Source organism: Toxotes jaculatrix, chromosome 12 (genome assembly GCF_017976425.1).
Source record: "Toxotes jaculatrix isolate fToxJac2 chromosome 12, fToxJac2.pri, whole genome shotgun sequence".
Taxonomy (NCBI): Eukaryota; Metazoa; Chordata; class Actinopteri; family Toxotidae; genus Toxotes; species Toxotes jaculatrix.
In genome coordinates this window covers 24071234-24098812 of record NC_054405.1, presented here as the reverse complement: position 1 = coordinate 24098812, position 27579 = coordinate 24071234, and the positions used below count along the sequence as shown (strand labels likewise).

The window sequence follows — 27579 nt, the reverse complement described above, 5'->3', positions numbered from 1 at the left end:
GCGCGAAGGAAGAGAAAACACAGTTACAGCTGCGCAGGAAGTGTTTCCTTTACTGAATCTTACACTGTTTCTAATGACATTAGAGCACTGCAGTGTTTTTTAATATCATGTTACAGTAATGGTTTTAGTTTAACTGTCACAGGGGCGCCTGAGCTGTGTAGAATAGTATTAAAATCACTTGCAAGTGACTTCTGTCCTACTCAGTGTGTCTTCTACACGCTGTAAATGTTAAATTAAAGACAGTTCCTAAATGAAAAGGACTTTTAAACCCCAGAAATTTTAAAGTTTGTCATATCAAAGGCTTCATTGTTATTCTAACAACATGTTTGCAGCCAGTGAAATAATAATAATAAGACATGAACAAAATAGTGTTTTATGGAAGTGTTGATGCCTGTAAATCTGTGAGTAATCTTCAGCAATAATAAGCACATTCTGTTTGTTAAAACCAATTATAAGCATTTTGAAAGAGAGTTAAGCACAAGTTGCTCTCATTCATCTGTCTGACCTCATTTTTAGCCTGGGGGTCATTTTTGTGTCTCTCTGTGTGCTGGACGTCCATTACCGGCTCGAAAAGCTGATCCCTTAATGTTGCAGGCAGGACTGAGGCCTGTTGCCCAGGGCTCGTCAGCTGTTAGGTAGCTGTCCTTACGTGACGAGAGCTCATCTAAATCCTTGCTTGTGGTTTTAAACAGTTTGTTTCGACCATAAGTGAATTCATTAGTTTGCTCACATCCTGTTTATCCACAGAAGAAAATACACAAGCTGGATGGATGTAGCGTTGCTGTTGTATTTTCTGTCATTTTCACTCTTTTACAGGTATCTGTAATGATTTCATAAACATTTTATCCTGTTTTAGACACATTGCAGTTAAATTTGAAGATTTCTTTAATTGTCATTATTAATAGTAAGGAACCTAAAGTTTGCTATAAAACATTAATGGGATAACGGTGGGACAGGACTCAGTGAGGACATGGAGGGATACGTTTCCTGTCCCAGATAGTCTCTGCACTGACCTGGCCTCTTACTCCAGATCTCAGCCCCCTGTTTGTTGGTTTTAGCTGAGAAGACTGTGAGAAGGGGCCACTGTGTCGGAAGTTGGCAGAGTTTACTTTACTAAATTTAAAGAACTGTTTCAGCCTCTTGAGGAAGCTGTAGTCGAGGAGTGAATGGAGGAAAGTATCTGAGCCTTTCTCTAGCTGCTTTTGAAGTGAAAATAACGGAGCTGTGCCACCTCTCGTGATGCCACGTCTCCTGTGAACCTCTGAAGCTGGTTTCTCTACAGAAATAGCTCCTCTGTAGTTGTAGGCTGTTGCCTTTTTGGAGATGAACAGCTTTTTTCCCGTTTGCTTGACTCTGTAGTTCAGAGTTTTCCTGCTGTACATTCAGCACCTGTACTTACTGCACCTCAAATACCAATTTGTATTAATCCACCAGTTATTTGGTCCCTTCACAGTTTACAGATTGGACATATGGCACAGAGGGAGATGACATGCAACAAAGGTTCTGTTTGGACTAAAATCCAGGACATTCAGGGTACATTGATTGTAGACATCTAAATGCCTTGTTGTTCTTTAAACAGAGTGTTTTGCATATTGCTGCACAGTGTTTTAAACTTCATGCAACAGTCCTGTAAATCCAGTATAGCCATAAATCGTTAAAAAGTGGATTTCATGCTGTGTGTGTTACGTTCTGCGCATGTAAGACGTAACTCTTTAGGTGCTTATTGGCTAAATGTGTAAAATGATATTACATGAAAACACAGGACATTTGAAAGCAACAAAAAAAAAAAGTCAGAAACATTCAAGCTCAACCCCCTCCATCTGTTACCCTCTGTGCTGCACAGCCACACACAGCTGCCACAACCGCTGCTGGAGACAACAACACAATATCCGCCCTGACTAACTGATAAACCCCATTTAAAACAAAAAAAGAGAACAAGTCAGGGAGTGAATGTGATCGTCTTTGTGCAAAATGATCATAAATAAACAGAGTTAAAGAGGTGTGTGTGTGTCTGTGTGTAACCAAAACAGGGAGAGATGAGGGGATAATTGGGGGGAGGAGGAGGAGGGACGGGAGGAAGCTGTGGAGGTTTCATTGTGCAGAGCTGATGAATAGTGGGATTCAGATGGTGGAGGGAGGTGGCCAAACACAATAGTGAAAGTAAAGGCTGTGTTTCCAGTCTTGCTTTTGCCGAGGATCCTTTTACCCTCATTCTCCTGTTGCCTCAGCAACACAAATCATGGGTTAGCTCAGGTTTTAAATGCTACACAGGGTTTTGTTGGTCTGCATCACATGTTGCACTGGTTCAACCATTACACAAATAACTGTGCAATTAGTATTAAAAGTCATTTTTAATGTCCCTAAAGTGATTTGTGTAAATTTAATGTTACATGTTTTTATCCTTCATCATCGATCATCAGTCCAAATCTGTATTAATCGTCCAGGCCTGTGAACACTGTTATATTATATTGGCCAGTATGAGCTGATTGCAGCTGTATTGGCATCAGAATATGTTTACAAAATATCTTTATGTTTACAAAAATGAATATTGGCATCTCAGCCTCTGCTGCACTGATTTTTTTTTTTTTAATCTGTCCCTTTCGAGTCTCCGAACTTTATGAAAGTGCATTGCCAAATTGCTGGAATACTCTTTTATATCACACTAGTGAATAAGAGGAAATTGTGTCTGCTCACAGAATAGAATGAAATTGTAAAGATTTGTAAAGCACTGTATGATATGGTGTGAGGAGATGATATAGTTTATGCTAACGTTAAATAGATTTCTTGCCAATATCTCCTCAAAGTTCATCTGAATCAAAGTTTTAGTTTGATCCTAAGACTTTACTTTACAAAAAAACTCTTAATATTTGCTGCTTAAAGGCAAAATCAAGATAAATTGTGACCAGTCGTGATATTGGACCATGATCTTTTAAGCAAGAAGGTTCCTGAGACACATCTCTAAACCCTCTGTGGTGCTTTGGATAGATAACGTGATCCAGCTGTGATCCCAGCCACAGAAAACACTCTGCAATATGGGTCAAACACAGTTGACTTAAGGCCGATGCTGATGCCGTATGTCAGCATCCATTTTGACCCATTACGGATCAATGAGGGACCTGAGAGCTCCCATGCTGTGGTTGTCAGTATCTTTTATTTATCTGATATTTTTGTGTGAAATATAAAACAGCACAAAACGCAGCAAAGAATAAACTTTTTCCCTGATTCAGACAAAAGCTGAGTGGACTGTGCCTTTTAAAATGTCTCCTCGAAAATACTGCAGCAGATTCCCGTTGTGCATTTCATCTTTGAGATAATCACTCGGGACTGAGCAAACTTGTCAGCAACAATTTTCCCCGAAAGAAGCAACCACTGGAAGCGCCACATTTCTGAAATCTTTCAAACTGTAGTATCAAGTTAAAACCACTTTGAAGTTGCACTATTTGCATAAGTGCCCAGTGTGTCTCACATCACAGCATATGGGAGCAATTGGGGCAGAAAGCTCCACCACTGGGGCCCGCAGAGCCCCCGGCCCTCTCTCAGGGTGTCGGGGAGACAACCCTGGCACCAACCGTTCCTGCACAGACACATACACAGATAAACACAGACTTTTACTGGCAGTGCGGTGCAGTAGACCGCATGCTAATGGTGCCCTGCTCAGTTTACAGGCTGCTGTGGAAAAAACCAGAGATCCAGCTCATCTATGTGTCAAAGAGGCGATATCACAGGGCTGCATGGCAGGGTTAATCACCGGCACATCACAGATACCATCTCTCTGACCCACTTTTCAGGAGGAATTAGAGTAACGCCTAATCTTGCACGAACTGCACTGTTATCCAGGACGCTGCCACACAAGCAGTTTTTTTTTTTTTTTTTTGCCTGCATGACACGGTCAGACTGGATCAATGGTGTGAAGGCGATTCTTCTGGACTGTGAATGAGGATGTTCTCACAATGTACGCAGTGTTTACAACTTGACCCTCCAGTGAGGAGGGTTTTCAGCTGAGCGAGTGTGATTACAAAAAGAAGCATTGATTTGATTTCCACGCACACTTTGCATCACAGTTTTATTTCGGTAATGTTCATGTTCACTGTTACCTGCTTTGGTTTTTGTTATGTGAACACTTATGCATAATGTTTCTGTCTTTCTCCAGGCACTCCACTGAAGCCCACCACACCAACTAAAATCTCTGAAGAGGGCGATGATGTTTTGGGGGACTACACAGTGGGCGAACAGGTCTGGGTCAACGGCGTCAAACCTGGAGTTATCGCCTACCTAGGGGAGACCCAGTTTGCCCCGGGACAGTGGGCCGGCGTGATACTGAATGACCTAGTTGGCAAAAACGATGGTTCAGTGGGTGGCGTGCGCTACTTTGAGTGCCAGCCCCTCCAGGGCATCTTCACGCGACCCTCGAAGCTCACCCGACAGCCGGTCGGTGAGGGGAGCGACAGCCACTCCACTGACTCACTCTCTGCCCAGAATCAGACTCAGCAGGGCAGCAGTGGCGCCCCCCAAGGCCAGCGGGTGGTAGTGCCGCTCAGAGAGGGCCTGCTCAACAGCGCTGTGAAAACAGGCAACGAGTCGGGGTCCAACATGTCTGACAGCGGCTCAGTAAAGAAAGGTGGAGATAAAGACCTTCGAGTCGGAGATCGGGTTTTGGTGAGTAATTTTATTCTGGATAACAGAATGTTTTTCAGACTGGGTTCCCTCCAGTCATATAATCAGTGGAGTATCATTGAATTTTAAGAATTTTATTCCAAACAGGAAATGTCAGGAAAGTTTAAAAGATCTCTGACAGGGTAACATCAAAAGATGGAAGAAATGGCTCGTTTTGAGGTATTCAGCTGAATACATCAAACAAACATCAGTTGTGGGAACATTTGTTTATCAAAGTGCCATGATGGCAGCCTTCATAAGTTGTTCAGAACTTGTAGATTTGTGGTCTTGGAGATTTTTCTTCCGTCCATCTCTGTCTGCTCCTCCTTATCCTGTGCAGCGTTGGCAGGAGTGTGGGGAAGGGTTTCCTGGGTTGGGTGGGTGCTGGACGCTCTCCAGACACACATTAGACAGTAGGCATGGTGCGTCCTGGACAGGTGTCCAGTCTGTCACAGGACTAACACACACAGACAACCCATCACACCTGCGGGCAGTTTAGACAGTTGAGTTTCACCTGGCCCACGTGTCCCTGAGACTGAATAGTTTACAACAGACAAATTAAAATGTAGTAACGAGACCTGAGAACCAGAGCAGCCACACAACCAACACATGTAGAGAAGACAGCAACACAACAGAGTTAATCAAAACAATAACAAGAGTCATAAAAAAACATCAGAGTGGCTTTAAAATCCCGATGAAGGAATCTGGTTCGAGGGCAGTGTGCAGCACAGTCCATTTAACAGTTATTGGATCGTGTGTTGTAGATATGTACGGTAGTTTGGAAGCTTTAGTACCAGAAGACACTCATTTATAATATCCATATTATCAAATGTCCAGTATTTGTGTCCACCTGATGTTCGTGAATCCAATATTCACTCTCATCTTAGTTTGGTTTTGTTGCCCACCATCAGAGTTTGTAGGTTTATTTCCCAAAATGTTGAACTATTCCTTTAAACCATTGTAATTTAAAGAATAACATAATCCATAGTAGCTGAAAGTAGATGGTGCTTCAGAATCCCAGTGGATGGCTAATTACAAAATCATGCAGGCCTCAGTGAGGATGGATTGATGCAGTGTAATATGATGCGTGGTTGAAGCCCGCAGGGAAGTTCTGTCATTCCTTATTCTCAGCCGTCATCCAACCTCTGGTGAACCTTTGTCATTTAGCGTGTCCTTTCACAACAAAAGCTGTTCAACAGCGATTGTGTAGCACGTGTGCTAGTAAGTAAAGCTCTGCAGGAAGAATATTTGTCTTCTTTTTGCTTGTTGTCCCATTGGTGTGTACAGTGTTCTCTGCGTGGAGTTACTGGTCCCGGGTCACATTGCTTTCCATTTACTGATGGGCACAGGGGATAGTTACATCAGATCCCGTGCAGCTGGAAACGAGGAGCCCGAGGAGCCTTCCTACTGGTCAATATTGTAAATCACTCCGGATTACTTTCAGCACTTAAGAGAGGAGAGACCACTGCTGACACATTGATCAGGGAATCCATCTATTTCCTAAGCCTCTCCCATGTAATCTATCTTACTGCAGTGGCTTGGATGTGCTGCCATCCAGGGTTCTCACGCCCCAACCTCTGCTGCTGGAAACACAACACTGCCTCAGAAATTTTGTGAAATGAGCAAGTGAGAAACTCAGATTACGCAGCGTGGACACAAAGCGAAGACTATTTTTCTCCACTTGGATTTGAATATTGTGTGATAGTAGCAGGAGAAGGATTCACTGTATTCGCTCCCATTTTTCTTGGACTGGAGGTGTGTTTGACCACACAGTGCCTGGTCCCAGTCTTTTGCAGAGGAGCGATGTTGAACCAAGGACAAACTTGTGCTGATGCGTGTGTTCGTGACTAAATGGTGGTTGTCTGGAGACTGCCTCAAGACGAAGAATATTTCAAAAAAGAAGAAGAAATTTACTTCTTTTAGTTCCAAACAGAGAGACAACCTCAGAGGCTAAACACATGATTACTGTCTCCATTTGACTTGGCACCTTTTGACATCTTGCACACACAGGAAGCACAAAACTGCCTCTTCTCTGCGAGCTTTAGTATTTAACCAGAGGCCGTCTGTGCTTGAGTTTAGTGGAGGTTAAATGAGTCTTTCTTCCAGTGGGGTTGCATGTGATGTGGCTGGTGTTTATTAGGTTATCTTTAAAGACACTCAAATGGCCGCTAGTCAATTAAATCCTCCCTTCATGCAAGTATAATGTGTTTATATTAAAATCAACTGGGTATACGTGGAGTATGAAGGCTTTTATTTTGCAGGATAAGTGAAAAATTAAAATGTATGATATTACAACCCCAAAAAGGAATTAATCAGCTCCTTCCAAATTGAGTTTCATGCGTTATGAGCCATGTAAATGCAAAAACAAACCAAGATGCTAATTCACTTGTAAAAACTTCATTCAAAAGAAGCCTTAAATTATTAATGTTTAGTTTATGAAATGCAAAAAAAAAAAAACAGAAAAAATATTTATCACATTTTCCCAGAACGCAAGGTGATGACTCTAGATTTTTTCAATCAAAAGTCCAAAACCTGAAGTTATTAAGTTTATAAAATGATTAGAAATGACATGAAAAAAGCAAATACTCTTATTTAAGAAGCTGGAACCAGATTTTCTATTTTTTTAAAAATAGAGACACCTCTGGGATAACGCTTGAGATACTGATTTAACGTTTGTGGAACTGTTTTGTTTTGACCATCCATTGAATTCGGCTTTTAGATGAGATTGGTGACAACAGGAGCCAAGATGGGGGCTTTTGCTGACTGGCTGTCTGAGCGCTGCTGGTGTTTTGACACTGAGTCACTGAGACATCACACAGTCGCACAGACAGCAGACCATCTCAGTTTAACGTCAGGTGACACAGCAGCGTTTCTTGCCCTAGTTTCCTCTTCGGCCTCTGTGGTTTAAGAGACGGACCAGTCGGTGGAGGAGAGGAATATTAATTTGACAATAGAAAGCTGAGGAGTGACTCACCACACCCTTTCTTTGTTTGCTCTTGTATTGGGTTCCATGTTAAATCCAGTGGACTCTTGCATGTATTTATGACTAAGACCTGGAGCTAAATGTAAATAAATGTTTGGTATGAAATGTTTAGCTGTAAATAAGAGCAGATGTAGTGCGAAAACATCTGCTGCTCTTTGCAGTTTCCCACATTCTCTACATTCTGCACATTCATTTAGCAGCTGCCTGGAAATGGGATTAAAGTAATGTCATTAGAGAAACCCTTAAATGTTATATATCAAAAGTAGATATGCTGGTGAATAAAGGAAGGTAGTTGGGGGATTATAAATGAATGAAGGGAAAAAAATGTTCTTTGGATTTTAAAGAATGGTCAGTGAAATCAAATATAATCAATCAGTGACAAATTGAAGTAAAACAAGGTCTTATGAGGTTTGTCAGGTCTGGCTGTAGTGTCCTGTCTTGCCTTGGTTTGGTGTTTGACTTCTATGATGGTAGCTGTGCCTCTTAATTGTTTTAGGAAATGGTGAACAGTGGGATGTTTGCACATGTCGATGAGTGTTTGTGTCTCATACATGTGGTCGCCATGTGTGAAAGACGTTCAGCAGCTGGATGAGTCGGTTTTGAATTCTGGCAGAGTCTGTGGGTTTCAGACTGTCTTCCAAACAGGAAACTGACTGTTCCTGACTGGGAAGGTGTGACGAGTGCCGATGTGGCAGCCTAAACATATCTACGAGGGCTCAGAGTTCATTTTCTTGAGATAACTTTGTCGAAATACTTGCTGATTCACACAAAAATGAAATGTACAGTTTCAAATAACCTTACAGTCTTAAAACGAGTTTACCTGTCGTTTTGTTCATTGTCTCTCTTGTGCTTTAGTGAAATGCTGAAGTCAAGAATTTGCTCGTACAACTTCACATTTTAATTAAACAAGGTATGTGAAGTCAACACTTTGTGCTGTAAGAACTTTATCAGCATTGTTCTATATTGAGTGACAAAGTGATTCACCAAAAAAGGTTGATTATAATAATATTCTGCTCATCTTTAATGTAGCTCTTCATCCAGTCCTGTGACCTCGGGTTGTCACTGTGTATCTCCTGTATTTCTAATGATTTACACCCTGCACTGTCTGCAAAAGACAGATCATATCACGACAGCCTGACAGGTAAATTAGAGGGCTGCTAATACCTTCACATTTCGCCCTGTGTGTCCGTGATTCATTGGTGTTGGCATGCAGCATGCTGGGAAATATGAAGAGAAGTGTCACAAGTGCATAGTTTGCCGAGCAGACTCCGGCTCAGCGCAGGAGTTGGCAGAGAAGCATATCACGGCTGAGCAGGCCTGTTCAGCTGTGACATACACTGCGTTAATTAGTATTAAGTGTCCCAGCAAGATGTGACAGTGAGACAGCGTGCACAATATCCTGATAGTGAAGTGGTTAAACAGAGTTCGGCCGTCATCAATGACCTCTGCCATGTATGTTGGTGGTATGTTGGAACTCAGTGGAGGGATGGAGCATAGTCATCATAATGACGATAATAATTTTTTAAACGTTTTAATATGAAATAATAATGATTGTTTCACAGTTAAAACACAGCAGCAACATTATGATCTCTGTTGTATGCTCTGTGTCGGGGTCGAGCTAGTCGGGTCGGACTCGGGGACTGTCGTGTGGTGGATGTAGCTGCCGCTTAGCTTGTTAGCCTAGCTGATTAGCCTTAGGCTAGCTCGGTTGCTCCGAGCTAAGTGGCCCGGTTTTCGAGCGGCTGACCCCAGGTGACCCGTAGAGTAACCACCTCTTCGCCAAATATGGAAAGTGCGCTTCCTTGAAAATCCAAGATGGCGCAGCTCAAATGCCCATGGTTTGGTCACAAAACCGACTCCCCGAAACCAATGGGTTATGTCACGGGTGCTACGTCCATGTTTTATACAGTCTATGGTTTATGGCAGAACGATTTATGGTTTTCTGATCGAAATTGCGATTTCAAAAAACGCGATCATGTGACCGCCAAAGCTGCGGTTCTTCCCAGTGCTCCTGACTGACCCAGGACCTGTCAACTATTTTACACATACCTGCCGTCTACCTGCCGAGCTCACCAATCAGAGGCGGCGTGCTGCTCGCGGACAGGTCGGGCTAACGCAATCAGTGTAACCTGCTCCACCTGCTGCTTCATTTGTGAAGTGGCTTCAGCTGGAGCAGAAGTTACGGGATTTAATCCCCAAGAAAAACAGCACGTCGCTCATTTGGGAGTATTTCGGGTTTGAGGCTGTAGACGTGCTCCACAGGTATTTGCATGACGAAAAAGTCCGGTGAAAAGTCTGAAACTGATGCTCAGGCCCGGAGCAGCAAACAGACAACAACTACAGCATCTTTTGCCAGCGTAACACACCGGGAGTAACTTAACACAGTTCAGGATTTTTTTTTACTCGACAGTCAAAGATGGCTCTTTTAGTTCTTCATTTGTCCAGCCCTACTCCTGTTCCTCTGGTAGTCCACCACAAACACACTGGTTTTGCTGAATGAGCTTCAGGTGATTGTTGTTGGACCATGTGATGAAGCCGCACAGTGAAGGCAGCATGTGTCTCACTGGAATCAACTATGCTGTCACATCTAATTTGAGAATGGTACCTTAAGATGTCACCAAGAGACGGGCAACAACTAATTTAATTAAAAATCAAGATTAATTATATTTTTCACAACAGATTAATGTAATGCATTTATTTTTTTCCCTCTCTGTGTTCCTCATTGAAAAATATTCACAGGTCTTTTCTCTCTGCTGTCTCCAGGTTGGAGGCTCAAAGATGGGAGTCATACGTTATATGGGAGAGACAGACTTCGCCAAGGGTGAATGGTGTGGGGTTGAGCTAGATGAGCCCCTGGGGAAGAACGATGGTGCAGTCGCTGGTACAAGGTACACACACACACATACACACACACACACACACACGTTTGGTATGCTTCAAGCTCCCCAAATTCCTTAGCTTTTTCCCCTAAAAGGAAATTGAGGGGAAGACTGTGGGACCTCTAGGTCAGAGCTGGTCTGCACTGTTGGCTGGTCACGTTTATCGTTTGTATGATTTGCATTTATTCACCTTCCAGAATTCACACACATTCTTCTTCATAGTCCGCCAACATTTCTCTCCCATCAGTTTTGGAAAACTGTTTAAAAAGGGTGAAATACTGAAGGTTTTCACACTGCTCCGGAGCGCTGCTTGAAATTTAGTGCCAACGGACAAAAATGGAAAAAGGTTGTGTTCGTAGCCCAGTCACTGACACGTTCTTCATGTCAAGTGTCAAGTCCAAATCCAGATGCACCTTCTTTTAATGCTAAAGGTTTGGTTTAATGGTTCCAAGGGTTCTAACCTTACCTGGTATGATTCTCAAACAGTGAAGGATTCACAGTTTATTTGTCCAAGTTTATGAAGACTTAAGAATAACAGCAGGGAGACGCGGATCCCGTGAACTGTGAAACCTAAATACAAGCACACGTCTTTATATTAGAGCAGAGGTGTCCAAGCTGTTCCACAGAGGACCGTGTGGCTGCAGGTCTGAAGCTGAGGTATTTTCAGATTTCAGACTATAATTACTTTTACTGCCAGTGAAAGTACCCAGTAAATTATTTGAATACCCCAGTCAAAAACAAAGGGACACTCTATAAAAAAAAAAAAAAAAAAAAAAAAAACAGATTTTTTTTTTTTTTTTATTGGTAACACTCCTGTAAAGCAGATCTGTGTTCAGTTCTTAGCAAAGTCCTCTCTCCCTCCTACAGATACTTTCAGTGTCTTCCCAAGTTTGGCCTGTTTGCTCCGATCCACAAGGTGATCCGCATCGGCTTCCCCTCCACCAGCCCGGCCAAGGCTAAGAAGAGCAAGCGGGTGGCCATGGGGGTTTCCTCTCTGGCCCACAGCCCCAGCAGCTCCTCCATCAGTTCAGTCAGCTCGGTGGCCTCCTCCGTGGGTGGACGACCGAGCCGAGCTGGACTGGTAAGATGACTGCAATGCGCTTCAAATACACACCGAGAGCAGAGGGGCTGTTCATACAGAGTGGGATGAGCTGTTTAATGGAATCATTCCGCAGAGTTACATCAGGAGGTCGACACCACCGTCGTGTCTGTACACTAATCATGAGGCCACAGCAGGTCGCGTCGTCACCAGTGCCAGAGGACGAGCTTTAGAGGAGCTGGTGGACAGATTTGGACAAAACCAGGCTGTTTTTCTCTGTTTCCTGCTGGTTGTAGATTCTTATTGGTATGGTACAGACATGACAGTGGTGCTGATGTTCTCATCTAACTCTTTGCAAGAAAGTGAATAAGCGTTTTTTCCCCCAAAATTATTCCTTTGAAGTAGGTAAGTGAGTAAGTAAACTTTATTTCTATAGCTCCAGAGTTACAAGGTGCTATTTCTGTGTGTGATAACAGTTGAATGTTAGAATTTTTATTTTGTGAAACATTATGTGACATCTTCAGGCAGGGGGCTGATGAATAGGCTCATTGTATTGGAATACTCTCTGACCTGCTGAGTAGTAAATAATTTGCATTTGGTTACCGTGCAGTTTGAGGCTCTGATTCACTGACTTTGCATTTTGCTCATGTGTGACAAATCTGCACAGCTGCAGCTGAATGAGATCTCAAATAGCTCGTTTCATCGCACTGTGTCTTTAAGACTAATATCCCCGGTGATGGTTGGCAGCAAACTTAAACGAATGGGACATCAGGATATCTCACATTGATTTTTAGCTCCTGGTTGTGAGCCAGATCTTGGGTGGAGAACACTCCCCTTTACTTTCCTTAATTGTTGGCAGCAGCATCTGACGGCACTGAAAGCAGCCTTTGTGAATTATCAGCCTGATCACGCAGCACAGAATATTCTGACTTACTGTCATTCCTAAAGATCTTGTACTATAATTGTACCGGGATCAGTTTTTATTGGTAGCGGCAGGAATGGAGGCGCTGTGCCTAATTTGCAGGCACAGAAACGGAGGTTTACACAAGGACCTCAGGCACAGACGAGCTTCAGACAGTCAGGTACTGCATTTATAACCATGAAAATAAAGATACTGAAATATTAATAAAAACAGTCAGCAGTTCTTGCTGCTGCATATGAGAGTGGCGCCTATACAGAAGCAGGAATTCATTACTTCAGTGACCGTGTGTTTCATATTATGAGCAGCTTTTGTCTTCTCAGGTCAGTGTCCTCATGTATGAACCTGAAAATATACAAACAAAAAAAATGCAAATGCTGGATATTTTTTTTGTGAAATGTTCTATTTATACACAGTAAAATCCCCTGACCTGAACTTGTTATAGGTTGGGCAGCAATCCTTTCAAAGAGCGCACTCTAGTGGTCAAAGAAAACATTGCAGCTTTCATTACAAATTTGATGCTTGTGTTTTTGAGCTGATGATTTCCCAAACAGTCAAATGTTCTCCGAGAGGATAAAAGGAAAGCACACTTTAGACCAAGTTTGTGAAATATTTTATAGAATTATAATTTAGCAACACGTTTCACTTCATTGTTCTGGATCCCCCTCCTGTTAGGATGGGGAAGCTACAGAATACAGAAGGCTGGGTATTTCTATTTTTGGTATGTATCAGTATTTATTAATTTCAGGCCTAGCTTTCTGAGGGATAACAAACTTTGCCTTTTCATGACCATGAAATAATTCATCTGTGATCACATAAAAACCAAGTGTCGCCATGTCAGGTTCATAAGACAGTTATTTTCATGATCATGAAACTGGTTTTGACCTAAAGTCTCCTCACAATTATAAAAAATGACTTGGAGATCACAAAAAACCCGAAGCCTCTCATGTGGAGATCATAGAATCACAGTTTTCCCATGAATGTTAAATAAATATATTATCTTTGAGAAAATAAAGAGGAATATATATATATATATCGACTATCGACAACGCTGTTTGAAACTCAGACAACATGATTTACTTGTGTCCAAACTTAATCGATTCAGTCTAATCTGTCCATAACCCTCTGTGCATCAGTGTCTCTCCAAGTCTTCCTGCCTTCTCGGATTCTTGGACGTCCTCTCACCCGTTAAATATTCATCCTTTCCTCGGCACACATTTCCTCACGCGTTATGCTCTTTCCTTCTTAAGCTGACAGAAACATCATCCCGCTACGCCCGGAAGATTTCCGGCACCACAGCGCTCCAGGAAGCCCTGAAGGAGAAGCAGCAGCACATCGAGCAGCTGCTGGCCGAGAGGGACCTCGAGCGGGCCGAGGTGGCCAAGGCCACCAGCCACATCTGCGAGGTGGAGAAGGAGCTGAGCGTCCTCAAGACGCAGCACATGCAGGTACGTAACAGATAAAGTGATCGTCTGTCAGGGGAAACCAGGAGCCAAGAGCAGAGTTATTGCATTGTATAAACTCTCTTGCCTTTTCCCCTTTCTTTTTAATGTTCACAGTATGTAACAGAGAACGAGAGCACCCTCCAGCAAGTCAAAGCCTTGTTGGCCAGCACACAGAAGGATAAGCTGGAATTGGCTAATCAGCTTGAGGAAGAGAAAAGGTAATATCACTCAAATATCACTCAAATGTCACTTGTGCTACTTGAGGCCTCTGGTGTGACAGTGCTGGTTCCTAAATCTAAGGAAGCATCCGCAGGACTTGTCCTCCAATGAGTGTACAATAAATTATAATTTTGGTGTCAAGTGTAAAGTTTAGAAAAATTAATATACAGTATGTGTGTAATTATTTTTTGCACATGAAGGGAACGTTCTCTGTGATCTCACCACATTTATTGTTTTATTTACAGGAAAGTGGAGGATCTCCAATTCAGAGTGGAGGAGGAATCCATCACCAAAGGAGACCTGGAGGTATTTACCAGCGTGATTAACAAATATGAACCATCAATAACTCAATATGTGTGTTTCCTCATACTGATTTACAGTGTGTCCTTTAATATCTCAGTTTTTCATGCTGTATAACAAAGACAGCACCGTCAGCATAATGAAAACCTTGGAGATCAAAACAAAAAGGGAAATTTCTCATGGGTTCACACATGCAGAAGAGATGATAATGTGTTTGGGAAGATGGTTCAGCAGGGACGATGATCTGGACTAGAACCCCTCCAAACAGGTGATTGGCGGTTTCCCCGCTCACTGTGCGGTCTGCTCGGCTGCTTACCCCAGCAGCACCGACGTTTCCTGAAAAGCGTGCAGCGGCTTTCAGCTGCAGCGTTTTTTGGGGACAGAAGTCAAACAAAAATGTGAGGATTTAAAAACCATGAACACGTTGCTGACTTCAGTGAATGTGTGACTCGTATCTAATTTTAAGGTAGGCAGAAAAGTCTGAAATCCATTAGATAAAGGATAAAGGAATCCAGCCTCTCTCCTGTCTATCCTTTGAGAAAGAAGCTGAATGGATGGTAAATCTAATTTGTTCACTTTTGAATATACTTCTGGCTGTCCCTGTACTTAGCCTTCAGATGTTTGCACCAAAAAGCCCGTTTTTGGTTGCACATTCTGTGGCGTGGCGACTGGAGTGCTCAAAAAAGTTTTAGACAAAAGGCTGTAGACGACAGGCAGAAGGATTATAGGTGACTGAAATAATATTTCATAATGTTCCAGCCCTGCATGGAGGCAGTGAATCAAAATAAACTACCATGACCAAAAAGTTTTCCTTCCCCTGTCCTTAAATGAAAAATGCACTTTCTCTGCAAGTGCAGTCTCACAAACTATTTTCGATGGGGTCTGACTTAGCCCTCTAGCCTCTTCTCCTCAAATCTTCCCATCATATGATCAGCTCAGTTCTGCGCAGTGCTGCTGTCTACATAGCTGACCTTTCATCATCTGTTCACAGTTGTTCTGATCTCAATCGTTCCCCTCCGATCTTTATGGGTCTCTTTCTCTATGAGTCTTTTTTTCCCCTTTCTGTCTTTCTCTTTGTCTCTTTCTGTAGACACAGACGAAATTGGAACATGCCCATATTCGTCAGCTTGAGCAGAGCCTGCTCCTCGAAAAGTCGAGAGCAGAGACACTTCAGAAAGAATTAGAGAGGAGGAGGGTAAAAAAGCACGAGCCCTTTGCCTGTAGCCACTGTCCTGTGTGCTTCTGCACCCGTTTGCTTCTTTGTTGATGGTGGCATAATGCACGAGCTGCACAGGTCAAAGTCGTAGTCCACCTGTCTTCGGTGTCCATAATTTACATCAAATCAAACTAGAGCCATACTAATGATAGTTATTTAAAATCAATTGATCATTATTTATTTATTCCCTTGTGTGAGGGTCGAAACATGTAAAACACATATTTATATTGACTTGATCTGCTCCTCCCTCTCCCTCGTTCTGTCAGTCATATCATGAACCACAGCTACGATGCCTCCTCACTCGTGACCCAGAGCCTCCCCTGAGAGAAAGGAAGCACACTCTCGGTCGTGGCTCTCAGCTGCTTGAGCTTTTCACATCTTCTGTTGCTGGAGCTGGTGTTCATGTTTCTTTTAAATTGTGATTTATTTTTTTTAATTTAGATGTTGGCGTTTGGATCAGTTGCCAGCTGCACTTTAAGATGTCGGGACATGACATTTGACAGAATACTCTTTCACAGTGGATAAATCTCCCTGAGCTCCATGCTTATTCTTGAGCAGTTATATAATTAGTAACACATGAGAAATCGCTAAATTGTTGATGGGATTCATCACTGGTTCTCAGATGAATGTTTCAAGGCAAATCCTCGTGATAATGCCCGTTTACAATCATTAGTTAAGTGTAGCAAAGGACGTCCTTTACACCGCTTTGACATGCAGTGCTGCACTTCAGACAGAATGTCTCTTCAATAATAGACAATGGTGTCACAAATCAAAGCGTACAAGCTTGTGCTTTCAGTTTTCAGGCATCAAAAGATAACAAAACACTTTGAAATGCTGGATTCCTGTATGCAGTAAGGTCTGCTTCTGCCAACAGGGAAGATGCACTCATGATGCAGTATCCTTGAGGTTGGGTAAGAAAACCAAGGTGAAAAAGAGATTTGATCTTGTTTTGGCTTTGATCCGCCGCTGAGCTATCTCAATTCTTGACTTCAAATCGACTTCAGATGCCGTCAAGGGCATTAACCTTGCATAGACCCTTTTTTTTCTCTTTTACTCCTGTGTGTGTTGTGCTGTAATCTGAATGCTATTCAGGCAACATTTCTGAGGTCTGGTAGATTGTTTTCCCAGATGGTTGAAATTAAAATCTGTGCGCTGTGCAGCAGGTCCTCCTTCTTAATCTCCTTTTTTTGTTTTGATTGGATACGAATGTGTGGAGGACGTTTGCAGTTGTGTGTGTGTGCAGTGTCACCGTGTGGAGGTTTGCTGTCGGCTTTATTATATTTGCTTGGCTGCTTCTAGATGATCAGAGAATGGCTGTGCTCTCCTCTCATCTTCCACTTCTTTGCACATACAGTGAGCTGCACAAATATTTGGACAGAGACACGTTGATCTTTTGGCTCCTGAGTTTTATCACTTTGGATGGAAATGATACAAAGACTTCAGCATATTTAGCGCAGACTCTCAGCTTGAGGACAGCAGTATCATAAAATGACTGTGTTTTTTTTTTTTTGATCTTTGAAACACTCGCTTGCTCGTGCTGCCAGTTTTCAAATGCTCTAAAATGATGGCCAAGTGTACCTTTGCTAGAAGAGGGATGCTGGAATACATCAGCCGGATTTGAAATGCATAATTCAGAAGAGCTTAAAGCTGCACCAATCAGTATTTTCATATTAACAAAAGATTAAATGAATATGTACTCATGTGGCTGTCAGTCTTTGTATCATCTTGCATCTAAGGAGTTCAGCAGGAAGCCAAAGTGTGAGACAACGTGTTGCTGTCCACACACTTAACATAATTATTCTGTGTTGTATTTTCCACTGGAATGCACTTGACCGTCTCCAATCCTTGCAAGGACCTTCAGGGGCTTCTCCTCCCTTTGATTTGCCCTTTTTCTTGAGGCCTAATTCTGCTGCTTAAATCAGTGTCACCTTTTCTTTGGAATGACATTGTTCTGTTGCAGGATCTCCCACCTGTTACGGCAATAAGGTCATTCTTCTGAAAGGCTGACATCTTTCTGCTGTGGTGATAACGAGAATAACTTTTAACAGCAGTGATGGGTGTTGCTGTTTTTCTCATCAGCAAACGACGGTTGAGGAGCAGAGTCGCATCATGCAACTGGAGGAAGAGCTCACCTTCAAAAAGGCCGAGATCAAGAACCTCCAGGCTCAACTCCGAGGGTCTGACTCCAGCTCGCAGCAGGCCAACGACAGCGACGCAGCCGCCGGGTCCGACGCCCAGCCGGAGACCGCCCTCCTGCGCGAGCAGCTGCTGTTGGCGGGCCGCGAGCACTACAAGGAGAGCAGCGAGCTTAAAGAGAAGTACGAGACGGCGTTAGCAGCAAGCCAGCAGGAGATAGACTCTCTGAAGGCAGTGGTGGATAAACAGAACCAGGAGATCAATGAGATGAAGCTGAAAGTCCAACAGGCCACTAAGGAAAACATGGAAATGATGGACACCTGGAAGGTATTCTGCTGTTTTCATTTTAATCCAGTACAAACTGTTCGAAGAACTTCAGCAAGAGCAGTGGACTTATTTCAGTGGCTCACAGCGGAGGAGTCATGGAAGTGCGTGTGCTGAACTGGCAAGATGTTTTAAATGCAGAGAGCAATAAATTTGGACTTACCTTCTCAAATTTGACAGTTTTCATGCTGACATATTCTGTGAGGATTAAGAGGATTCAGGGTCTCTCACAAAATTTTGTCGGTAGCAGAGTAGAAAAGCAAAAGCCTAGAAAAGATGGATTTTTACCAAGGAAAACGAAGCAAGTATGAAAAAGCTTTTGATGCCACTAGTGCAACCAGATAATTCCTCTTGTTTTTTCCTCTGCAGGCTAAATTTGAGGCTTTAGTGAGCGACCACCAGCGATCCTTGGAGGAGCTGAAGGCCACGTTGAGCACTGACCATGCGACTCCAGAGGGCCAAGAGCAGGATGCCCAGGAGCTGAGAGCCACTCTGGAGAGTCTGAAGATGGAGCACCAGCTGGAGGTGGAGAATCTCAAGGCCAAACACAAGATTGAAGCTGCAGTTCTGACCAAGGAACGCGAGGACCTCTGCACTCGTCTTCAGGAGGCCAAAGACCAGCTGGCCAAGGGCAACCAGTCGTGGAGGGCCGAGGTGGAGGCCAAAAGCGGGAAGCAGGCCCTGGAGGAGGCAACTGATAAGCTGCAGCAGGCGGAGCAGAGGCTGGCAGAGATGGAGAAGCTTCAGACGGAGCAGAATAAAAGCACAGAGGAGCTGAGAGAGAGACTGGAGCTGTCAGAGAAGAAGATGATGGACTACCAAGCCCTGCAGAAAGCCCAGGCCGAGAGCCAGGAGGAGATCCAGAAACTGGAGGAGAAGCTGAGGGTCACGGCGAACCAGCTCCAGGCCATCCAGGCGGACCGCTACACATCCCATGATGCAAATGTGGGTGGCTGAGGAGGAGGGCTAAGTAACAAGCTAGAAATCCCACACCTGCAGTCATTTGATGATGTTTTGATTACTGACATACTGACTTTGTTCTAATTTCAGCTAAACTCTCTTTAACTTGCTCCTTTTTCAGGTGATAGAGGATAATGAAATTTCAGATGAGAAGATGAAGCTAAAACAGAATATCGAAGGTATAAAAGTCCATTTACTTGATTATTAACTACATTTCCAGAAAAAACACACACACACTCACACAGAGTTAGACGACAGCCAGCAGCCAGTTAGCTTAGCACCGCATGAAGAGTGGAAACAGGAAGAAGCCTGGCTCTGGCTCTCCAGCAGAGACACAGAAAATAGTCCAGCTCGTAACCTGCATCAGTGTGTGTCTCTCTCTGGTTTGTGGACAATTAATGTTGTTTTGTTTTCAGAAACAATGGAGAAGCTGTTGAAAAGGGAAAAAGAGGTCTCGACTCTCACTTCTCAGGTCGAAGCCCTCAAATCACAGATTGGAGGTAAATTTTTCTTGCAGGTTTTATATGAAGCAAAATCACTAAAGATGTGAATCTGTCGAGGGATCATATCTTTTTTTTTGTTGTTTTTTTTTTTTTTTTTACAATATTTAAGCAAGACTAAGCTTAATAGTTGGCTAAAGCATCTTCTGACCATCTTCCAGTTTGGGTTTTGGATTGGGGAAAAAAATGACATATTAAAAGTAGTAAGTGACCTTCATCAGTGTCTATTAGCGGCGCTCTCCTCTTTACGTCAGTGCAGTGCCTGTATGTGTGGTGACTGCAGGCTTGGCTTCATTTTCTGACAGTCATGCTGAGTTCACCACGCTGTGGATCGTGTTCATCTACACCGTTACGTCCTTTGATCATCGCTGAGGAATCAGTGAACCTGCTGTCGTTTGAAAACTAAAAGTTCCATCACATCAAAAGGCTCAAAACGTGTCACATGTGCTTCAGATAACAAAACTGACACGCTTTGAAGAATGGATTGTAAATAATTTAAAACAGAAAAGAATAATACGAGAGACACAAAGTGAAGAATAGCTGCATTACTATACTTTTTTAAGATACTGAGGGTTGAATGTATTGATAGATTTTATTTGATTTAGCTGAAAGGAAACCAAAATGAAAAACCTTTTGTCATTGTCTCCTAATCAGTTAGCAAAGATCTCATCAGACGTGTTATGATATACTGAGTTGTTTAAGTACTGAATACTGAGTTCACAGATGCAGCATTGAAATTGATTTAGTCGACGGAGATCCTTTAATATCAGTTTTACATGCAGTGAGTGTAATTCCTGAAGTCATCGTGTGCAGGATTAAAGATTTCTGTGATTAGTGACATTGTCTGTGGCTCTGTAACTGTGACACGAAACGGATAACTGAGTTTGCTTAATCAGTTTTAAATAAAACATTTATTAAATGTTCTACACGTGTACAAACCAAGAAGTGTTTTTAACGTTTCACAGTAAATTCACAGCAAAAATGTTCCTTCATTTTTCTTTTCCACCAGCTCTGGAGGGCAAAGTTCGGTCAGGGGAGAAGAAGGCCGAGGCCCTGAGCAAGGAGAAGATGCGTGTGGAGGCTGAGCTGGAGTCCATGACCAGGAAGTCCCATGATGCATCTGGGCAGCTGGTCAGCATCAGCCAGGAGCTACTGAAGAAAGAGAGGTACGGAGACAAGGCTCCTCAGCACTTTTTTGGATAATTGAGGTGAAAAATTACTTTCTGCACCTGCAGATGTGATGCATGAAATACATCAGGTTATCAGTTTGACAGATACTGTGAAGCCACAGGCACCGTATTGATTTATTGCATATATTGTCAGCTTGAACAGTCGTGTTACCTGTTTAACTTTATAATGTTTCATCTGGATAAAATCTAAATTGGCGATTAGCTATGGAGCCAGGAGCAGAATTAACATCAGCAGCACCAAGAACAAGATGTTCTGTTTTTTTCTGCAACCAGTGGTTCATTAAAAAATGATTATAAAATCATCATTATAAAATAAAAAATGCACCGGGTGCAGTCAGGACGCTTTTTGTTGTGCCTTTCTTTTGAGAGTCATTCTCTCAGTTCTATATGCAACCAGCATTTGTTCCATTCATATGTGAGAGGGGTCCAATATGATTTCACAGTCCAGCTCAGGTATTATTGAGGATGTGGGGAGAACCAAGTCCTGACTCACTGCACTTTAATTTAAAACTTTATTGTCCCGTAAGGGCAGTGTGCTCAGCTTACAGGCTCTGCAGTAAAAACACACAACAAAACGCACTGTAAAAGAGCAACACAAAGTATTGGAAAGGACAGACTATCATTCCCTGTGATATAATATTAAAATTATACAGAAAAATATCATAAATACACTGTGAAGTATGTTAAGATCATCATTGCAAGTGACCCGTTTGACATCACACATGGTTCATATAAAAAATTCGGATTTGTGCAGCTTTAAGATGATGAACCAAACGTTCCTTCTCAGATTTCTGTCAGAAGCTGAGATTATTTTCTGTCTGGTGGCTGATCGATCACAGAGGGGAACTGAAATTTTACAGATAAAGTTCAAATGTGAAGATTAATTAAATCAGTAACAGGTTTGCTGGCTGTGCACGTGCTGCCGCTGGCCTTTCCTCCAGCACGTATGACTGAACCACACCGGTGTGAAACAGGAGGCCTGCGTCTCTGGGTCTTTTCCTCTTGAGTTAAGGAAGCAGCCCGCACAGGGGAAACCACAAAGACCTGCCAGACGTTCACCCTTCAGAGACTGAATTAGTTGTGTCTGGCACATTTTTCACCAGCCTCAAAGATTCTGTTTTAGTTGCTGAAGTTCAAGCTGCCAAACCTGGCTACGTTCAGTGAAACTCTGATAACCGAGGTCATTATTTAACCAGCCAAGTGTAAAACGTCCAGACAGAATCATCGCAGAGGTGCAGGGCTTTGTTAAAGGGTCCTGGTCTGTTTCACAAAGTCCAGACACGTTCACATTCAGACAGTTCATTTATCTATGGTGCTGTATGAACTGAGATTGGTCTAATTGTTTTACATTATTGGTTTTCTTACATTATGCAGCTCTTACATTATTGATGGTTATAATGTTAGTAAATGCTGCAAGGCACTAAAAATAAGTGTCTGTGGCTATAGCAGAATATTTTTCTGTGCATCATCACTGCAGCAATTATGTCGTATGCCATAAAAGAATATAACATCCATTAAAAAAATCCAGTGGCTGTCTCCCTTTGAGTTAGTGTTATTGTGTGGTAGCATCATTTGCTTTCTTAATGTTTCTGCTGCCGTTTCAGTCTGTGACATGATTCTAGGAAACCAAACGAGTACACTGAACACTGTTAAACATTTTTATCTTAAAAAGTTGCCAAGATAATTAAAGAGACAATTACCAGCAAGTCACGTGGTAGAAGACAGTACAATACATAATGTCATTGAAAAATGACACCAAGAAAGTTTCTGTAGTCATGAGTCAGTGTGACTGAGCATCGAGCCCAGTGCCTCAGTGTGTTTGAGGTTCTGTGAAGAAGAAGAACACGGTTTATTATCAGTAAATGTGGAAGGCGTTACTTCAATAATGAAATTTCAAACAACCTTTTCACTTCCCTTTGTCCTTTTGTTCCTTTTTGTCCATGGGGGGCAGCAGAGGTACAAGCTGTAAACATAACACTGACATATTATCAGCCTATAAACTTGATTTACATGGCAGTTTATTTACACATGCATAGTCGTTTGATGCATTGTTTGTGTAAAAACATTCATAAGAGCAGCTTGAATGTTTGTTCTAACAATTTCTGCATGAAGAGAAAAGGTCTTCTGAGAGAAAAAGAGAATGATGCTCCGTGTGTGAAGGGCAGATTGATCAAATTAATATGTGGAACCTTAAATAAGCAAAGGTCAGATGTTAAATTAACTAACACCTCTGCATAACATGCAGTGACCCCGGTTACAAAAAAAAAAGTTTCCCAGTGTACAGTATCAGTAGGTCTCTGATATTAGTATCAGGCAAACAGCCAAATAGTTGTTCTGTCAAACTGCATCCATCCACCAGCCAGTATCACATGTACAGAGAATGAGGCCGCCTCCACAGTCCCCACTGGCCAGACTGGGCAACATGTTATTCACGTAATGGGTTGCCAGGCTTTCAGATAATAATGACCTTTGTGCAAGGGTCTGAACAGACGTACTACTCATAAAATCCTTGACAGCAAAATTTCACTGCTTCTCTATGATTATTGCACTTTGGAGCTGTCAAGTTCACAGCGAGTCACCGCAATCCTGCAGACCAGAAAAACACCCGAGAAAATGGCTTCCATTTATTTCAGTGTTACCAAACACTCAGGCATTCTTCCCTTGCTTTATTTTAGGTTTTTTTTTTTACGCTGTGTTGTTTTTCTCACGTCAGGAGTCTGAATGAACTGAGGGTGTTGCTCCTGGAATCACATCGCCATTCACGGGACATGGAGAAAGACCTGAACCGAGAAGTGCGCAAGGCCGAGTGGAAGGTCAAGGAGCAGAAACTCCAGGATGACATCAAGACCCTGCGAGATAAACTGCTCCTACTGGTGAGAAAGAAGGACAAAGGAAACGCAGCTTCATTCTGACAGTAATCTAACGAGGGCTGTGAAGTTTATCATCACTGACTCACATTAAGAGTAATCCAGCTATTCCATACTCTCCATAATGCTGGGATATTTGTGATTAACAAGTTAAAACAAAAACAGCCAAAATTTATGCAGCGGAGGTGAAGATACTCTGACTTTTAGTCCCCAGTACAGATAAAGTGCCAAAAACCCAGGATCCTACGTTTCCCCTAATATAGCTCAATAGCATCTTTCATTAGACCCTTCCTGTTTGGTAAACACACGTTTTTCAAACCCCGCACCTTTAAATTGAAACGCAGGCTTTTTATTAAAGAATTGTAGTCTCCAGGCATCAGCCGAGATAACCCTGTTGACACCCGCAGGGTGATTTTCTCAGATTGACAAAGCTCCTCTGGAGCTGCAGCAGACATTAAAGAAATGTTTTCTCCGGCTGAGTGGTATGAGTCATACAGAATACATTTATTTTGACATGAAAAATTTAACATTGGTGTAGTTTGACATGAAAAAAACTTACCAAAGGGATTGTATGTCAGACTTTTCCTTTAAAAATATATTTATGTACCTTATCAGGTGTTAAGATGGAGGAGGAATACGGTGTTTAATACATGACTGTAACAGACTGCTGTGAATTTGAGAATATTCTTCTTTCTGCCTGTGTGTGTGTGTGTTTGTGTGTTTGTTTGTTTGTTTCAGGGTCGGGAACGATCTTCACCGGACCACCGGCGACACTCCATGCTCGACCCCTCGGCCCTGGACTCAGAGGTGAACCGCCTGCGCCAGCGGCTGCTCAGCACTGAGGATGCCCTGAGGAACGCCCTGGAACACAACCAGCAGGTTGACCAACTGGTCCAGGCCATGCGCAGGAATCCGGATAAAAGCCCGGTAAAACTGCAAAGAAACCTTACTTTGATAGATTCAGCTCGGAAAACGATTATTTTGGTGGCGGGCTGCTTGGGAGGACGTACACATGTCAGAAGGGATGTCAAGATGCTTTTAGATATGAAAGAAGTGAGAAAGGGGGCTTTAATGTAAATTTTAAAGAAAATGGAGTTTAATATTTATTGTATTTTAAAGGAATGCTTTGACATTTTGAGAAAAGCACTTATTCACTCTCTTGAGGAGAGTTAGATGAGAAGACATTACTGCCGTCATGTCTGTACCATAAATATGAAGCCAGCACCGGCAGCCGGTTAGCTTAGCTTAACACAAAGACTGGGAACATGAGGCCAAAGTAAAAACCAGTGCATCTAAACTGTTGGTGATAGTTTAATATTTACCATACAAACAGGAGAGTGGTATCAATCCTCGCATCTGAATCTCAGCAAGAAAGCATATTTCCCAAAATGTTGGAATAGCCCTTTAATGTTGTCTTCAAAGGTAATACAGCAAAATCATTTCATGTATGACTGGTTTTCAGGTGCATGGAGCAAATTCAGCCAATGGGGTTCATCATCAGGAGTCAGACAGTACTCAAGATGTTGGTATTCTTTCATTGTATTTTTTTTTTTTTCAGCAGTATTGATGCAGTGATACTGTTAATACTTGTCAGTACTAAGACGCCTTATTTTTTTTGGCTGTTCAGGAACAACGCTGATATGAGCAGAAGACATGAGACTGAACAGAGACGTGGAGAGGTACATCTTAAAAGGAAAAGCTCGTCCGACATTTCTCCTGATCCTGCGATGGACACCTGATGAACATTTCAGTTTACACTTAATACCAAAACAGTGAATCTCTATCTCCAGTGAATTTATGTGTTGTTGCAGAAAGCACCTATTAGCCAATCATGAAGACCGCTTAAAGTACTATAAGATATAATCAGGAAATGGGACATGGACATGAAGAGTTATTATCGGTACAACTGCTGATAAAGTACAGTACGGCAACTTTTGATGCTTTACAGTAGTTAGAAAGTTTGAATCTACAAGTTGCCAGGAACTCTTTGACAATTCAGAATTTTGATCCAGAAAGCAAAACAGCTGATGGACAACGATGTGAAGAACTAAAGAACTGGTCTCGGTTGCTTCGTTTGTTTTATTTATTACTTTTACCTTTGCTCCTCCGCTTTGTAATAATCATCCGTACTGTAGGTGAGCTGCCTTGGCCAGTGACACTCAGAGAAACTCCCCGCTCAGTGAGGTGCCCTCACCTGATGAGAAGACTGGTTGCAAAGCCATCACAGTGACCCCATTTCCAGTATTCACACTCCTGCTTTCGTGCCCATTTGTAAGTGATCAGCATCATTGGAAGCATTAAAAAAAGAATACTCCACCCAAAGTCTGTCTTTTGAATATAAAACACATTTCATGTCCATCCATGAGCTGAGTTTATTCCCAACACTACTACTTTGCCAAAATATGGCTAAATTCATTGCTTAATCTTCAAGGACAGCCTTTTGATACAGCGACGGACTGATTTTAAGCAGTCTGTAATTAGTTTTTCATGTTTTTTGGCCTTGATCTTTTTTTCTTTTGTGAAGTCAGTTACAAAAAGTGTGTTACAGACCAGTGCTGTCCAGCTAACATTAACGCTTTAAGTACAAAGAATAAAAGTCTTCATTAAATTACTAATCATGGACGTGTCATGATAAAAAAGAAAAAAATGCAGAAAGTGGAGGAACGGTACAAAACAGTTCTGTCTGAGAGAATTGGCACAAATATACAACTTATCAAACATTACAGGACAGCATTTACCTATTATATTTATTTTAACCCTCAGGTAGATAATAAGGAGGTGGAAAGCATCATTAATAGTGCAGATACTTGAAGTTTGATATTGACTGGAGCTTTGTTTGGGGTGTGTGAAATCAGAAATATACATATATGCAATTGTGAATCACCAACAACTGCTTATCATGCTGTATTCTACATTAGAACAGAGATTTATCTGTTACAGGACTGACTGTGATGATTTCAATACCAGTCCTCTCTCTTAAGGTGTTGGGTAAGGTGGCTGCTGGGTCAATCTCCTGGAAAGCAGTTCTTTTCAGCCGTTGCACACGAGCGGACTCCCTGCTAGGACTGAGTATTGATATGAACCAGCCTGGGAGGCCTGCTGAGCTCAGCTCTGAGTGATGTTACAGTATGTTTATAGAATGAATACAGTGAATTATTCCGGACTTCTTCATTCACTAAAACTCCGCCTGAACCTGTTCCCATACATCTCTTACTCTGTCAGTCATGATCAGCTATTTTATTTACTCTAGACTATGTATCAGTACAGACTCCATCCATACATTAGTATTAATTAACTATACATATGGTGCGACATAGCAGCCCTATCTGATGTCCATTTGAGCCCAGTTTAATGAATCAAAATCTCCTGGATTACTTTACTGACCTTTTGGTGAGTCTGCTGAAGGGCTGTTACTGGAGCTACAACCCAAACAACGGATTTAAGATGTTCCACTCATCCTTCCCCAGGTTGACAACATCTGGATTTCATTTGCAAACATATATAGAATTTATTATGTAAGTCTTCCAAATATTTGTTTTGTCCATTTGTTGACTGAACAAGGAGATCCTGTTTGTAGTTGGTGATAGGTCGCTATTGCTTTGCAGGAGACACTACGCAGAGGTGAGTGGTGTGCTTGGAGTAGTGTCTCCTGAGCAAAATATGTAGGGCAGGCGCTGGTCAGCACAGATAAAACCTAAATTTTCCATTGGATATTGTACATGGCCTTTTTAGCTGGAGGGTTCATACCCTTTGGATTATTGCTGCAATGGTTTCGGAGATTGAGTCATTAAATATTAACAATGTGGGTGAGGGCTGGTGGTGTTTTATTTCACTCTCTTTCATAGTTGTGTCACCTCTGTATGTTTGTTTTTTGGGGGGCGAAGCACAGCATATTTCTGGGATATTTCTGCAGAGTTGATTAAAAGTGGTGTCAGACTCTGTGCCACTG

The 27579-nt window shown here is 42.3% G+C and overlaps 1 protein-coding gene and 1 long non-coding RNA gene across 3 annotated transcripts in view; one reads left to right on the top strand and one right to left on the bottom strand.

The window, feature by feature from the left end:
• Positions 1-27435, top strand: part of clip2 (CAP-GLY domain containing linker protein 2) — a 31198-nt gene extending 3763 nt beyond the window's left edge. The window contains exons 3-18 of one of the 2 annotated variants that reach the window (XM_041052276.1): positions 4151-4656; positions 10400-10524; positions 11383-11596; positions 13724-13921; positions 14033-14136; positions 14383-14443; positions 16528-16578; positions 17733-18116; positions 18483-19058; positions 19195-19252; positions 19490-19573; positions 20583-20739; positions 23477-23636; positions 24369-24557; positions 25093-25152; positions 25258-27435. In XM_041052276.1, coding sequence (XP_040908210.1) covers positions 4151-4656; positions 10400-10524; positions 11383-11596; positions 13724-13921; positions 14033-14136; positions 14383-14443; positions 16528-16578; positions 17733-18116; positions 18483-19058; positions 19195-19252; positions 19490-19573; positions 20583-20739; positions 23477-23636; positions 24369-24557; positions 25093-25152; positions 25258-25269 — 2939 coding nt within the window. In that variant the 3' untranslated portion in view covers positions 25270-27435. The remainder of the gene's footprint in view (positions 1-4150; positions 4657-10399; positions 10525-11382; positions 11597-13723; positions 13922-14032; positions 14137-14382; positions 14444-16527; positions 16579-17732; positions 18117-18482; positions 19059-19194; positions 19253-19489; positions 19574-20582; positions 20740-23476; positions 23637-24368; positions 24558-25092; positions 25153-25257) is intronic. The other variant, XM_041052277.1, reaches the window with a different exon arrangement.
• On the bottom strand, positions 24364-27091 carry LOC121191170. Its single transcript, XR_005895070.1, has 3 exons — positions 27015-27091; positions 24581-24665; positions 24364-24491 (listed from the first exon to the last, which is right to left on the bottom strand). It is a non-coding gene; the product is annotated as an uncharacterized LOC121191170 (long non-coding RNA).
• Positions 27436-27579: the final 144 nt, after the last annotated feature.